Source organism: Condylura cristata, unplaced genomic scaffold, assembly GCF_000260355.1.
Source record: "Condylura cristata isolate star-nosed mole 26May11 unplaced genomic scaffold, ConCri1.0 scaffold00003, whole genome shotgun sequence".
Taxonomy (NCBI): Eukaryota; Metazoa; Chordata; class Mammalia; order Eulipotyphla; family Talpidae; genus Condylura; species Condylura cristata.
The window spans coordinates 42,291,664-42,308,712 of NW_004567104.1; the positions used below are offsets into that span (position 1 = coordinate 42,291,664).

Genomic DNA, 17,049 nt, shown 5'->3' on the forward strand with positions numbered 1-17,049 from the left:
ATATTATATTATATTTATATTATATCACATATATATATTATCTTCACCATCATACCTATTGTTATATTAAAGGCATAGGAAGTCTTACAAAAAGGAAACCTCAATAAACTTTATTCACAGATTTCTCTAAATTTTTTGTCACAGATTTTTTTCTAAGTTTATTTGGCCAGTGGATGCCATAGACCCAAGAGCTGAAAGGGACAGAAGCCTCAGGTTCATGTACAGATAAGACAAGCAGAGACTCAGAAGAATCCACCTAAGAATTAGATAAAATATGAGAATGGATATTTCAGAGGACATGAACAAGGGAAAGGGTCTCAGGATTGGAAATTTTGGTGAAGCTTCTTAATTGTTAGAATAAAAATCATGCAGAGGATTGGAGAAGAAATGATGCCCCATCTTGGTTAATCCATAAAACATAAATCAAGAAACAATAAAGGTGTTAAGTAGTTGGCTCTGGATAGAGGGAAGGACAGACTCAGCAAGAATGATTTAGGTAAAATCACAGAAATTCTGGGCTAGCCTGTAAGGTGTAGCTGTCAGGACAGTCCAACAAGGAGAGGAATACTAAGCAAACCACATGGTTGGGACCACTGACGCTACTGAAGAGCTTTCCTGTCTGAGTTGCATCGGCACCAATCTGCAGGGAAGTGGAGAAAGCAGGAGCAGTGGAGACAGGCAGGAACCAAGGGTCTGCCCTCCCATTTCATGTCAAAAGGCAGCCTGTATACATGCTATGTGAATATCTAATGGGTTAAAGCATTCATGGAGAATGATTGGCAACTCTAAAATAGTGAATCTTGGATTGATATATTGAAACTACTTCACAATTTCTAATTATAATATTTTTGAAAAGTGATAGATATTATAATGTTTCTCATTCATAGATTTATATAATCAGAAGATAGAGCAAGATTGCGCAAGGTCATACAGAAAGTCTGTGTCTATGCATTAGAAAGCACCTCAGATGTTTGAAATTTATCAGGAAAAATATGATAGCTTTTCATTAAATATAGATGGCTGAGCAAATGGAGACATTATCAGAATATTAAAAAGTATGGATATATGTTTGTTATGAAATATATTAGTAAGTGCATTCAGAGATTTGAATGATGACTTTGTGAGCCATGTTTAAATAATAAATATACATGAGGTTTCTGTAGTACTTTTTAATGACATGGGTTATCAAAATGAAGTTTAGAAGATAGCTTGACTAAGCAGAAATGTGCTGACAAGCTTGAGCAGTTAGTAAAGTTGTAGGAAATTTGGGGAGAAGGTTTTGATGGTTTTGATGGGCACCTGTCAAAAAATGAGAATATTAAGGTCAACAAATTGAGATTTTGTTGCCAAAAGAAAATGAAAAAACTATCACAGTGGTAGCTACTGTTTAATTTCTACACTTAGAAAAGTGGGTCATAGAATGTAGAAGAAGGCCCAGTTTTTATATATCTTTTGATGGTTATTTATTATATTTTATACTTAGTTTTATCACAATAGTGTATTATTCTATCTGTATATATATTTAATAAATATATATATAATATGCAGATCTATAAATATACAAATATATATTTAATCCTAAGGGTTTCAGCTGTAAAGAATAGTTTGTAGAGATTACTTGGGAATTTGAAGCTATATTTTATAAACTCATCTATCATTTAAGTTACTTACAATAGCATACATTTCTTTTATTTGGAATAAAAAAATGTTTCCATGTTTTAAAGGATCTTCAGTATATCTTTGTTTTGTAGAAACAAAATTTACCTCTGTGTGTGGTTTTTCTTTATTCTGGTGACTCATTCTTTCCTAAGACTGACACTGGTACAGAGTAAGCAATCAACTTCATGAAAGACAGGGGGGAGGAGCCCTTGTTCTTTCAATAATGCTGTTTTAAAAAATGAAATTATCCAAAATCAATTATGTTGTTATATGTTATTACATTACATTGATGACTCATATTTTCATTAATTGATTCAAGATTTTTCCAGTAATTCAAATGATAAAGAAAAAATAAGTTAAAAGCAATAGTGTATAGAACTGATCTAAGATTCTCAGATCTTTTTGTTATAATTATTAAGCCTCCGAGAAACAGACTTCTTAGAAAATACAACACCGATATAAAAGAGCAAATAAAAATAATTCCAAAGAAAGAAGTGGCTAAAAACAGATAGTTCATTTTCTTCATTAAAAAGGTTTAAATATACAAATTTTCTAGAAGAAAACAGTTTAACCTGTTACATGGATTTCTATGGGATGCCCTATAGTAAATCCTATCGGCAAAGTAAAAGCTTTCTGAGAAATCTTGTTCTTACTTGAAAACACAACTGATTTAAATAAAATAAAACCATTTGTTTGCAGTGGAACTTCTCATTGTTTAGTGAGTGAATATACAAATTTCTGTGCTCAAGAGAAGGATAATAAATAATATTCTGAAAATTAATGCATAAGAGGAATATTCTTATTTTCTCCAAATCATTTTGTAGGACTAGTTTTCTGAGGTATGTATTTTAGGAATCACGAAAGCCGCATTTCCATTCGGTTGGACTAGCTCTTAGGCTCTGGCCTCTTCCCACATTGAGAGTCTGTCTTACCTCAGGGAGAACAAAATATGTCTACCTTGCCATATATGAGTAAATTTCACTCTCTAAAGATGTTTCGCTTGAATTTATTGAAGAATGTGTTCTTCAATTTCAAATATCCTGGGACAGTTAACATAGTTAGCATTCACAGTATGCTTATCCAGAATGTTTATGAACTTAGAACTAGTGAATCCTCCACTATATACTATTAAATTTTTTCCCAATTAAAAAAATATTAATCTACTCTTTTACATCACTACTAATTTTTAGACAGGATTTGATTTCTCCCCTCAGGGCTAGTCCCTGAATTTCTCCCACCACCACAGCACCCTTGTTTCATCTCCACAACCCCTTGTGCTCTTACCTCCCCAGTCTGACCCCTCCACTGCTCGATGCCTCAGATCCGTGGTCAGCTTGCAAGTTGTGTCTTTCTGCTGATCGTTTATTCAGTCCCCCTGTATTCCACCATAAGTGAAACCATCCAATATTTATCTGTTTCCTTTTAATTTATTTTGGTTAGCATAATCTCTTCCAACTTCATCCATGTTGCCACAAATGACATGAGTTTATCTTTCGTGACTACTGAGTAGTAGTCTATTGTCTAACTATATCATATCTTCTTGATCCATTCATCTGTTTGGGGGCATTTAGGTTGTTTATCTTGGCTATTTTAAATAAAATTGTACCAAAATAGGGAATTTGGGACCAAGACAGGTCTGGGAGAAGTAAGTGAGAACTAGAGTACTCGGAACCCTAAGAACAGAGGATAGAAGCAGAAACACCAAGAAGCAGTGAACCCGTCACAGTTCTGGAAGCAAATGCAATGAAGAGATAGTTCAGTGAGTTCAGTGAGAGGCTATTTACAAATGTGCAGGTAGAGCTAATGGGACTAAAAGGAATGGTGAAGCACTTCACTCTTCGGTAAACTACATAGGACCCCTATCACCTCCAGGTGGGAAAGTATTGGAGATACATCAATGGCTGAAAACTTGTGAAATATGTACTTTAATAAGAAAGGGCTGAATGACAGCAGTTATGGCTTTCACAAAGCAAAACCACACAACCATTAAACATTAACAGCTATGACCAGGGAAGGAAGGTGCGATCTAAACATTTAGATAGGTTTATTCTTAGAAAATGGTCTTCTGATCTTAATTGCCCTTATCCCTTTCTCCTTCCATTTTTGTGGTTTGGCGGTGACTGGCATGAAAATAGCAACAACACCCAACACTTTAAAACCAGAGGTGGCAGATTTGATTTGGGGGTAGAGAGAGAGTGAGTAAGAAGGGTAAATGCAAAAACCCCATACATGATTAACTAACAATGGCACCTTCATTTCTTAATAATTAGGGGACTAACAAATCACACTTTTATTTAAAGGTCCAAAGTTGCTGCCCGGGTTTAGGACAAATGATATACCAGCTGCAGACATAGTGATGAGGACCATAACAGGACTGAGATAAGCTCCTCATCCTTCCTGCTGACTGCTAACATACACATGATGTCAGGGTTCCAGGTGCCTAGGGAAAAGTAAAAACAAGTAAATGCCAACATAGACTTGAACACTGACAGCAACTCTCAAAAGTGATTTTATTAACTGAAGGTGAAATAGACCTCAAGACTAAGAATATTACTAGAGGTGATTTTATTGGTAATATTTCATAATGATAAAAAGATCAACTCAACAGTAATATATAATTATAAACCTACGTGCTCATAACAGCAGAGCTCCAAAACAAATGAAAAAGAAATTGACAAAATTTAAGGAAAGTTAGAAAATGCAACATACTGTACTCTCTGATTTCAGTCATTGAGAGAAGTAAAGAGAAAACCCACAAGGCCATAGAAGCTCTGAGCAACACTTAACCAAAAAATATCTAATATTTAAAGAATATCCTATGTATAGTAATGGCAAAATACACATCATTTTAAAGCATGCACAGAACAATTATCAGAATAGACGATATGCTATTCCAAGTGTCAAAAACTTTTTTTGTAAAGATTTATTTATTTATGCATACAGAGCTGGGGTACAGGACAGAGGTGCAGGGGTGGTGAGAGAATTCACCAGAGACAGAGTGGGAAGCAGAACAGGCCAACTGATGAAGTACACTGCTGAGGGAGCAGCGGGTGAGTCAAGAGAGGTCTGCCGCGCCATATGGATCACCTCCAAGGCAGGCTTGAACTCATGCTGAAGTATCTTTAGCTTCTTAGTGCTTTGCTTTAACCCACTGCACTGCCAGGGAGGGCCCCAAGTCTCAACAACTTTTAAAGGATTTAAATAATGCAAAGTACTTTTTGTTAAATTAGAAATCAACAAAGGAAGATTTCAGGAAGTCTCTAAATATATGGAAAATAAATGACAGATTTCTAAATAACTGAAGGTCAAAGAAGAACTCAAAACTGAATGAAAAAAGACAAAAGCATATGGGATATAGCTCACACAATGCTTAGAAAGAAATACAGGGAATAAAGTGCTTACACAATTAGGGACAAAAATATCTAAATCAATAATCTTATCTTTTACCTTGATAAGCAAGAAGAAGTAGAACTTAGAATAGAAAGAAGAAAATAGTAGAAACATGAAAACAATAGAAAGTATCAATGGAACCACAAGCTGGTTCTTTGTAAAGACCAAAAGAATTGATCTATATTCTATACAATCAACATTTACACAAAATGGATAAATTCCTAGAAAGACACAAATTACCAAAACTGACTCTGGAAATAATAGAAAGCCTCAGTAGACATATGTAAAAGAAGGGAATTAAACTAGTAATTAAAAATAGGTGAAGAGGAAGGTTGTAGAAAGTTTGTAAAAGTCTACATCATTTGAATCAGTCTACTATGAGAAAGTACCATTGAATTATTTGTGTATCTATAAAAATGTCTGTTTTTGCTAACTGTTGTTTTAGAGTGCGATTTAACAAACTCTTAAGGCTAACGTTAGGTTTCACCTATCACCAACTTTATTTAGACTAAAGTACACAACAGGAAATAACTCAGAACACAATCACATAGCCCTGGTCTTGTGCGTCCCAGGCAGCCTGCAGTGTCTCTACCATGTTGCTCATACAATATATGCGTGGAGATGAGAAATGAAGCTGAAAATATGCAGCTATTGCCACTCACAGCACCATCAGCTCTGGCATCCTCTTAGGCTTTTCTGCCTAGTCAGTCACGCTGCTCCATCGAGTGTACACAGCTGGTCCCAAACTTTTCAGCAGAAGATGTGTCTTCAAAGTACCAGCTATTTATTCAAAAGGAGGGATGGTCTGGTTCAGGACATAATCCTTCACCTGATCTCTTTTAATATGGATCTGTTCTACTTAAATTCCTAAAACTTCTTTCAGTTACTATTGCAAGGAAGATTGAACATGGATCAAATCCTCAGACTTTCTGAGACTAAAGGAAATACCAGAGAAATATCTCTTTTAAATGTCTTAGCCATAGACACTCTCAGGGAAGGAGAAGGGAGGGGGGAGGGGTCCAAGGAGAGGAGGGAAGAGCACAAGGGACTGTGGTGATGGTGCATTGGTGAATTGATGGTGGAAATTATATGGGGAGTACATCTGAGAGGAAAAATCAAATATTCTACAAAAATGAGCAATGATGCAAGAAAATATATACATTCAATTATTTTTAAAAAGTATGGACAAATAGCACTCAAAGACATGTATTAAGATTTTAAGTGATTTTTTTTTCATTCTTATTTCAACTTTCATTTGCTTTTGTGATGTTGCAATGAACTATCAGTTTCCTATACAGAAAAATAAAGCTACTTCAAATATATGCATATGTTTATAAACAAAATCAAGTGTTTTGCTCAATTGGGGAAATGAACAGTTGGGACAGATGGCAAATATTTTCATACTTTCCAAAGCTGAAATGACAATTCCTTTGACATGTGGCAGTCTTCAAAATTACATTTCTATTTTAATAAACTCTAATCTGTTTAATTGCTTCAAAATTCCAAGTAAATGATGAAACCAAAATTGAGAAACTTAAATGTTTCGAATATATCAAATTTTTCAGTTCTAATCTTAAAGCAGGCTGGGTTCTCTAAGAAGGAGGCTGAGAAGGACATTAAATGAAGCAGGTTTCCTGGGAGAGTGTTGGAATCAAGTGCATCTATGGAGGACAAAAAGCAGGATCAGGCCGAGGGAAATTCAACTGCAATGCTGTCTCAGCCCGTTTCAGCCAGCACTCAGTCCTGGTCCTGATGACGAGGTGACCCTTCAGAACTACCCAGCAGCAAGGGATGGGAGGAGTGGAGTAAAGGGACAGGGCGAGGTCTTTGCAGATCTTAGCTGAAGAGGGCCCCTGAAACATGACCTTGATAAGGTGACTCTTCCCCTGAGGCATTGCTGGAGGGAGCGCTTAGCTTGAGTTCTGTCTTTGTTTAAACTGCAGGCAGCTGGGTAATCAGTCCTTTATTTTTGAAAGGGGATCTAAGTAGAACATTAGTGATCTTCACAACTTGAAAATGATGAGTGAGTTAAACTGAGTCTGTCCTGTAACAGAGTTTGTATAGCAGACTCTGTTAATTGTCTAACCAAGATCCATGTTAACACACCAGGTCTTCTCTTGGGCTGTGTTTGAAGCAATGTTGTTCCCGGCCGGGTGTCTACACCTTGTGTCTACACCCATTGTGAGATCCTTGTTCTCTGCTTGTGGCTGCCCTCCCACCCTCTACAGCAGTTAGATGTAAACAAAGGACCTGATGATAAGATAACGAGACCAAAGACCCGAAAAATATTTCATTTTCCTTGTTAAAAAGAATCGAAGCTGTCACCACCTTATCTCTCCTAGACCCCATTGCCTTTTTTTGTACACAGTTGTGATACTTTAAGTTGCAGAAGTTATCTTGTAACTAAGAGGAAAAGGTCCAGAGAATATTTGTGGTTTTGTTTTTTTTTTTTTTTTTCCTGACATGCAGGAACCTCTGAATATAGCCACAAACCAGGTTTCTCACTTTTTAATGAAAATAACCCCTCATTGCTTAAGTAGATAAAAATGGGTATTTTGTCACTGATAGCAAAGCATAATCCAAACTGTGTCCGTTTATAAGATAGGACGATAGCTCATTGAACGTGTTAAAATATGGCTTTCTTTTTTTTGTTGTTCTCAAATGATTTCATTTGTGTTTATTTTATTGCAGTACATTGGTTTACAGCACTGCGTGTGATTGAGTTATAGAATATATGTTACACCACCACACATCTAATAATTATGGGTGTATTTTCACAAGTGTGAAAACACCAAATATTGTGTCTTTTTTTTTCCTGGGATTTCCTCTGTATATTAGCATGAATGTTACTAATTATTAGCACTGTAGCATTCTACCATAAATAAACCCTCTTCAACAAAGTTTATGCTTCTTAATATTTAATATTCTTATACTTAATCCAAAAATGCCTTTTCAAACTACCTACTAACACGGAATGGGTTGGGAAACATTACTCAGCATGTGTTCTGATCCTCGCTTTGTTAACGTGTCCCTGTTTCTACAGTTATTATTTATAGCAGTATTATTCCTAGGCTCATCTGATTTAGGATGAATTAAAACAGAAACAGCAAATCATGGTCACTTTTTCCCTGATACCTACAATTAGATTACTCAAGCAAGCAGACAGCTCTGAAATATTGATATATTGAGCTGTCTTTTAGGATGTGGTCAAAGCCCAACAGAAACGTGTAGCAGCATATTTGCAAGTCACAACTAACCTGCAAACTCTTTTTGCTGGTCACAGTGAACATCCTGTGTCTCTCTGCACTGGTTATTTTTTTCTGCCTTCAATCAGCCCTCTTCGACTACTGTGACACTTGTTGAGAATGCAGAAAAAAAACATGAGATGGAGACATGAAGCTTCCTATGTTAAAGAAGGTGATTTTTTTTTTTTAATTTTGGCACAGGATGTGATGGTTGTGACCATTATAACAAAAGCCCTGAGTTGCATCTGCGCCTAGCCCAACATCTGTGGCCATGATATCATGCCCTCTGAAGTTACTCTAGTGTGAATGGCTGGATACTGGCCTTGCTTCTGTCTTTTGCCTGCTTCAAAAATGGTCCAATTTTCTTCCAAATGTTTAGTTAGACATCCTGGAGGCACACCCAGAATGTCTCACAGATATATCCAGCCAAAACGTTCAGAAATTAAACTTTTGACTCCTTCTCTGTCCTCCACATTTGATAACAGCACTGTCAGCAACCCAGAAACCTAATTCAAGCCAGAAAACTACCTTGGCATTTCTCTCACCCCCACATCCAATCCATTTTATCTTTAAAATTTTTTTTCCTTTAAAATAAAAACACACATTGGTTAGTTTCCTTAGGAATGTTTTTTGTGTGGTAACATTGGTTTCCAACACTATGTAAGTTTCAGGCGTACAACTTCACACCCTGACATCGGTATACACCACACCACAACCATGACCAAAGGGCTAGCTTCCACTTACCACCATCCCATTAACCCCCTCAACCCACCCCATCCTCCTCCCCTTCCCCTCTGGTAACCACCATTCTGCTATCACAATCTTTTGTTTTTGTTTTGCTTTGTTGGTCGGTTTGCTCTGATTCTTTCTATTCCAACTGAGTGAAATAATATTTTTTTCTCCATCTGACTTATTTCTCTTAGCATAATTCCCCCAAGGTCCATCCATATTATTGCAAATGGCAAGATTTCATTTTCTTTTATTTTCTTTAAAATGCTGAGTTGTCTTTCTGTGTGTGTGTGTGTGTGTGTGTGTGTGTATACACACAACACTTCCTCTTCACCCACTCATCTTCATAGATTTATGGGTACTTAGGTCATTTCCATAATTTGGTTATCCAGTAATGCTGTGATGAACACAGGGTTCTAAGACCTGACTTCACAAGTCATCCTAACTCATCCACTCTACCTCTGTGCTGCTCTCTTAAAGCCAAGCATCAGGACCTCTCACCTAGACCACTGTAAAGAACCTACTTACTTCTACATGGTTATCTTTTTTTTTTAATTAATTAATTTATTTGTACAGAACTGGGGTACAGGCCAGAGATGTGGAGGGTGAGAGGATTCACCAGAGACAGAGCGGAGGCAGAACAGGCATAGCGACGAAGTACACTGCTGAGTCAGGCGGGTCAGAAGAGTCCGCCTCGCCATGTGGATCTCCTCCAGGGCAGGCGGGAATCGAACTCATGCAGAAGTGGCTTTAGCTTCTTTGTGCTATGCTTTAACCCGCTGCGTCACCAGGGAGGGCCCCACATGGTTATCTTTTATGGTGTCTTCCCCAAACATACTCAGAACAATATTTTAACAACTAAATTAGACCTTTCACCCCTGTGTTTAACAGTTACCTTCAATGGCTTTATGCTGCACTAAGAATAAAATTCCCACTTCTTCCTATGCCCTCAGGACCATGATGGTCTGGACCCAGCACATTTTTCCACCTTCAACAAGGAACATTTTCTCTTTTGTGCTCTATTCTGGAACAGATGTTGGAAAACTGCAACCATTGGGCCAGCTCCATCCAATCACCTGTCTTTGCAAATAAAGTTTTATTGGAACATAGCTGTACTCATTCATTTATGTACATTTGTATGGTTGCTTTGTGATGCATTAGCAGAGTGGAGAATTTTCAACAGCAAACATATGGCTTGAAAGCCTAAAGTATTTACTTTCAGATTATTTTGAGAAAAAAAAAAAAAAGCAAGTTCCTCCCCTAGAGACTCACTAACCTCCTTTCTGCACCTTGATCAAGATAAACTATTTTTATTACCTGCAGTCTTTGTACTTGCCCTCTCCACTTCAAGGGTAAAATGTTTTGTTATGAAACTTCTTCCATCTTTTCTTCAATGACTCGGCTCAAACTTAAACATTCAGAACAGCTTTCCTTTGCAACTCTAACTAAAGTAGGGCACCCATCTCTCCAGATACAGCCCACTTTATCATGTCCTGTTTCCTGTTTACACATTAAAACAGAAATTGTTTTGCTATGTTAAAGCAAGTTAAAATGATTTGTTTATGGCTTTCTTTTTCCCACAAGATTCTTAAATTTCAGCAAGTCAAGCCCCATGTTTATGTTCTTCAGTATTGTTTCACTAATTTGTAGAAAGTGACTGCCAATGTACATAATCACCAATATTTGTTGATTTAGTTCAGTATTGATTATAACCAATCTTCCTGAATGACATTCAGTCAGTTAGCTTCACATCCAATGGAAATTTTTCAGAAAATAGGTATATATATATATATATATTTCTCCAAGAAAGACCTTGTTATTCATCTCTGTGCAACCAGCCTAGACTACATGAGAAATAATAACAATCAACATTGTGATTACAACTCCCAGAAGTGGTCAGGTTGCTCTCTGTATCATTCATTCATTCAACAAATATTTATTGACAGACATCTGTGCAAGCATGGGTAAGACATGGTATAATAGGCCTGTTCATTGGGCAGAGGCATGACAATTATTGTTTTAATATGGCTAAGCAATTGCAAGTCAAAAATTTTATTAACATTTTCCCAACCTACTATCCAACTGGTCCCTCATGCAGAACCGATGCTTTGAAGATTCAGCAAAAGTTTTGTTGTTACCTTCAGGACTGGAACAGTCAGCATCTATCTAAGATAATGGAAATTGTTCTGAAGAACTAAGGGCTTTTAGATTCATGTGGCCAAAGAATCCTATGAACCAGAGTAAAAACAGGCATTTCTTTGGGTGTTTGTGATTGTGGTCAACTGTGGAGAGGAAGAGTAGTTTGGGATGGAAAGCTTTTTTGGAGCTAGTGGGACTGGTTTAGTAGAGGGGCTGTGGAAAATCTGGTCTTACTTATTTATCTTTGTAGCTCTTAAATTGCCCAACTCAGAGAGTTTTACACAGTATTCTCCAACATATGCTGAACTGAATAACAAGTACAGTTTCAAAGCATACTTTGAAAATAGGGATTTCCCCTATAATTTCAACAGCAACGAATGCACCAAAAACACTTCTATGGGCTTGGTTTCTTTTTTAAACTAGAATAAAGTTGTTATCCCATGTCACTAAACTCAGAATTGGATAATAGAGTCAGTTTCTGGAACTTTTTACTCATCACATATATATAATATAGAAATATTTGTAGTGATAGCACTGGGTGAGAGAATTAAGGTCTTTTGATGTTAGAAGAAAAAACTGGCTGATAATTGGTATCCTGTTTGGAAATGGCAAAATGATGGGTTTCAGGATGATTAGCAAGCTGTAATCTCCTTTACCTGTCCTTGCAGTCAGTTTTACAACAGGGTGTAAGACGGGTTTCCTGTGGGAAACCACCACTCTACCCCAGCCTTCCCCTCCCACCACCACGTCTTAGCTGGTAGCATTTCTAAGGAAAGCTCTGCAGAGCTAGCAACCACTGATAAAAAGAGGGATTCTTTTTAGACATCAACATTGCTAGACAAAGAAAAGGAGAAAAAGGAAGGTATGAATGTGATATATATCCAGTTGGTATTTGTTTAGTCTTTTTTTGAAGAGCTTTGCATACATTGGTACAAAAAAGCCTTCCAATTTAGCCTGTTCTACTATAAAGAAAACAAATTTTAAGCAAGTCTTTTTTATCTATTTTCTTTTTTAAAATTTTTTTTTTTTACATCATTCTTCATTTTGTGCATTTTTTCATCACTGTTGTAATCCCCGGGGGCTCCCACCACCAATTCACCTGTGTGCCATTACCAAAGTCCATGCACTCTTCCCACCCCAGTTTTGATCCCATTCTTCTCTTCCCCCCAAAAATGTCTCTGTTTTATAGTTGTTCATTGTTTTTCATTTTTACTTTATTATAATTGCTTTTTTGCCCCTAATCCCTTATACTCGTGCAATGAATGCAATCATCTGGTATTTTTCTTTTTCTTTCTGGCTCATTTCACTAAGCATGATTCTTTCTAGTGCCATCCATGTTGTGGCAAAAGGCATGGATTTATCTTTTTTGATTGCTGAATAATATTCCATCATGTATATGTACCACATCCTTTTGCTCCAGTCATCTATTTTTGGGCATTTGGGTTGATATTTTCATTTTCACACTTGAGAGCCTCCCACTAAATTACCAAAGTAAGTATTCATATACCTTGTTCAAAATATCGACACAAGTTGGTAGCAATTAGTGTCTATATTAAAAAGCTTGGTATTGTCTTATTAATAAAAGCAAAACGATTTGGATGGAAGAGGTGTCAGCACAAGAAATGTCACTTAGCTTAGCTCAGAAATCCATGTTGTCATTTGATACCAAAAGACTGACAGACTGTATACCATCCAAACAAAATAAAAGGCTAATAAATCACTCTGAGAGTTGTTTCTAATGTTATTGGGATTTCACAGCTCTTTCAAGAACTTCCATGTATGTGAACAACACTGAATTAATGTGTCCAGAATAAAAATGAGAAAATAGTTTTAGTCAGGTAAGGAAATGCAGATAAACTTATTAAAATTAAAGTATACTGTTAGTTCAATATCAATTAAACTATGATGTATTTAATAAGAAGTCAACACTATTTTTCCCTAATAGGTAAAACATACATACTCACTATTAAACAAAACCCTGCAAAGCAAAGAGTAAATGTCATAGAAGTTGTATAAAAAGGCATGTATAAGGAACTCTCCTACACTGCTGGTAGGAATACAAGCTTATGCAACCATTATGGAAGGCTGGGTGGAGGTTTCTCAAACTGCTAAACATGGAGCTTCCCTAAAACCCAGCAATCCCACTCATAGATATCTACCCAAAAGACACAAAAATACTGATTCAAAAAGACACCTGCACCCCCATGTTTATTGCTGCTTATCTATAGTAGGAAAGACATGGAATCAACCAAAATGTCCAAAAGTAGATGACTGGATTAAAAGATGTGATACATAGTCGCAATGTAATATTACTCAGCAACCAAAAAAAGATAAACACAGGCCTTTTGCATCAACATGGATGGTGCTTGTAGGGATCATGCTTAGTGAAATAAGCCAGAAAGAAAAAGAAAAATACCAGATGGTTTCATTCATAGCAGGAGCATAAAGGCCCAGGGGAAAGAATATAACAATGCACAACTATATCCAGAGACATTTTATGGAGTGGAGTGCCGAATGTGATAAAAAAAAAAAAAATGGGGGCATGGGGAAAGTGAACTGGACTATGGTGATAACACATGTGTGATTTGGTGATGGGAAGCACATGGGGATTACAACTGAGATGGAAAACAAAATGATGTAAAAATAAACTATTAAAAAAATTTCCAAAGGACACCTGCACCCCTATGTTTATCACTTCCTTGAACCCCTATGTTTATCCTGCCCTACTTATAATAGGGAAGATGTGGAACCAAGCCAGAAGTCCAAAAGTAGATGACTGGATCAAGAAGATGTGCTATATATGCACAATGGAATATTACTCAGCAATCTAAAAAAGATAAACTCATGCCATTTGTGGCAACATGGATGGAACTTGAAAAGATTATGCTTAGTGAAATAAGCCAGAAAGAAAAAGAAAATACCATATGGATTCATTCATAGCAGGAGTTTAAGGGATCAGGGTGAAAACACACACACACACCACACATATAGTAATTGTAATAAAGTATAAAAGAGTATCAACTAACAACCATAAACCAGAGACATTCTACTGGGGAGGAGAGGGGAACAAGATCAAATCTGGGGTGGGAAGAGCACATGAGACTATGGTGATGGCACAGGGTGAATTGGTGGTGAGAAGGCCATGGGGATTACACTGAAATAGAAAAATGTACAAAATGAAGAATAATATAAATTAAGTATATATGAAAAATTTTAAAGGCATCTATTTACTATTTTATAGCATAGATAATTTCTTATGCATTTTTTTAAAAGATTTATTTATTTGTACATACAGAACTGGGGTACAGGCCAGAGGCTCAGGGGCGGTGAGAGGCTTCACCAGAGACAGAGTGGGGAACAGAACAGGCAGATCGATGAAGTACACTGCTGAGGGGAGCAGCGGGTGGGTCAGGAGAGGTCTGCCACACTATGTGGTCACCTCCGGGGCAGGCGGGAATTGAACTCATGCGCAAGCAGCTTTAGATTCTCAGTGCTGTGCTTTAACCCGCTGCGCCACCAGGGAGGGCCTCTTATGCATTTTTGTAGTAGTTTCATAAAGGAATAGCTCAATGTTTATTACTAGCAGAATGGAATTAGCTATTAGCTCATTACTAGCTAGTAGCTGGAATGATTACTAGCTGAATCAAACTGGTAAACCAAGATAGTCTAAGTAATACAGTAACTGATTCACATTTAATATTTAAAGATTGTGAAAGGCCTCATGTTGTATGTAATTTTAAATTTTATCTCTCAAATGTATGTAGATGGATAAATCAATACCAGTTTTTGGTAAAAAAAATCAGATTTTATATTTTATAAAATATAAATAAATTTTGAAATATTTATTCTATCAGTCTAACATATAGTCACCATTTATCACTTACAGCAGGATAACAAGTTAAAGAAATACTTTGATATGTAAGATGAACATTTCAGGACAACTTTTTAAAAATCAAAGTTATTTTTAACTTTAATTTTTACTTCAAGTATTACTTCTTTTCTCACTTCTCTTCCAGTATTCCAATTAAATGTATGTTACATTCCTTGAAATTGTCTTACAGTTCTTCAACATCTGATCCATTTTCTTCATTCTTTATTTTCTTGTATTTCAACTTGGGAATTTTCTATTGACCTTCCTTCCAGCACACTGATCTTTCTTCAGCCATATCAAACCTTTGTAGCAATTTCTTTTGATTATTCTTAGAATTCCATCTTTCTATTATTCATCTGTTGTTGGGTATTGTCTATTTTTCTACAGTGTCCATGACTTATTCCTTATAGTTATTTTTATAATATTCTGTCTGGTAATTCCAGTATCTTTGCCATATCTGAGACTGATTTTGATGATTTGTCATTCTGATTGTTTTTTCTCATCTTTAGTTGTGAATGTTGAAAGCCAGGAATATCCAGAAATATGAGTTTAGCTAAGTAGACTTTGATTGTGGCAATTTATGTTAATCTGGCTCAGAATTGGGCTTTACTTAGTTCTTGGTTGTTACTAACTCTTGGTGGTTGGAGCTTCTTATTTCTTAGTCTTCTCTCATTTGTCTCCCATTTTGGCTGAGTTTTGTTTACATAGTTCTCTTCAGAGAGAGTCTGTGCTTTGTAGGTCTTTGTACACTGCTACTTTGCTGGAACACAGTTGATGTGGGAGTAAGAGAGGTGTGTTGGGGGAGGCATCCTAAAATATTTAAGACTCACCTTTTAGTGGGTTTGTGTCTCTGCCCTGTGACTTTCACGAATGATTTTTTTTCTATAGCTTCCACACTTAAGTTAGTCAGGAGGGCTGGATGGAGGTCAAGTTATAGAATGACTTACTGCCACAGCTGTGGCATAGGCAGAGGTAAAGTCTTGCCCATGGAGAAGGATATTTATGTAGTGAGGAAAGCTCACTGAAGGTGTTTTTCTCAATAAATACTCTCCCCTGCCACTGTGAGAGATTTGTCTTTCTTAGATCTTCACCTTAAAACCTAGTTGGATTTTTGAAGGTAAAATGCCATAAAAGTGTAGATACACCCTAGGCTTAGAACCCCAGGAATTGCCCACTCTTACACTACTAGTACATAGTCAGCCTCCAGCCATTTATCAAAATTGCAGTTTCTTTCTATCAGAAGGTGTGTTTGGTGGCCTCTGCACTAGGTAAACCAATCTGGTCATGATGCTAGATTCACTTGTTTCTCCAGATTAGGGGGCAATGTTTTTCACTGCAAACTCAGTTCTCTGAGGGATCCAAGGAAAGATTTGATTTGCAGCTTCTACATCTATTTCTTGTTATAATGATAGGAGTGATAATTTCCCAGCTCTTTAAATGTTGGAAGAAAAGCCCACATTTAATTTTCACTGTCTGCCCATGGCAGATGAAAATTTCATACTTAAGTCTTTAAAATGTTTGTGCCTTTCCTTTTGACAATGCATCAACTGCCATTGATTTAGATTTTTATTGTCAGTAATAAAAAGGACACAAACCATTTTATATCACATGCTGCATGTTTTGCATCTATGATGCTTCCTCTTATTTTGCTTAAATGCTTATATTTACATGCTTCAGCCACAATCTTAAACATACAAGTGAACATAAATTACATTAACCACTCCTTTTAAATGTACAAATAGATGATTCCTTGTGTTACATTTTTTCCTTATTTTGAAATGCACATAAAAAAGAGCATGCAAGCCACCAAATATTATAAAATCACTGTAATTATAAAGTTGTTATGGCAGCCCTAGTAGACTAACACTCTACATGACAGTATTTGTTTCAGTGATGATAAACAAAGTCAGGAAAATCACTGTGATGTCCTGAATTCTGAAGAACAACGTTTCAAGCAACTGTTAACAGAAAGTTGGTTGTGTACATTTTTTTCTGAGAAGTTAGTTTACGTGTGTC

General features: G+C 36.5%; 1 protein-coding gene across 1 annotated transcript in view; it reads right to left on the reverse strand.

The window, feature by feature from the left end:
* The window catches only part of LOC101631557 (T-cell receptor-associated transmembrane adapter 1), a gene marked incomplete at its 5' end in the record, with an annotated part of 36,291 nt that extends 33,269 nt beyond the window's left edge, over window positions 1–3,022 (reverse strand). The window contains one exon of the mRNA XM_012730570.1: window positions 2,944–3,022. Coding sequence (XP_012586024.1) covers window positions 2,944–3,022 — 79 coding nt within the window. The remainder of the gene's footprint in view (window positions 1–2,943) is intronic.
* Window positions 3,023–17,049: the final 14,027 nt, after the last annotated feature.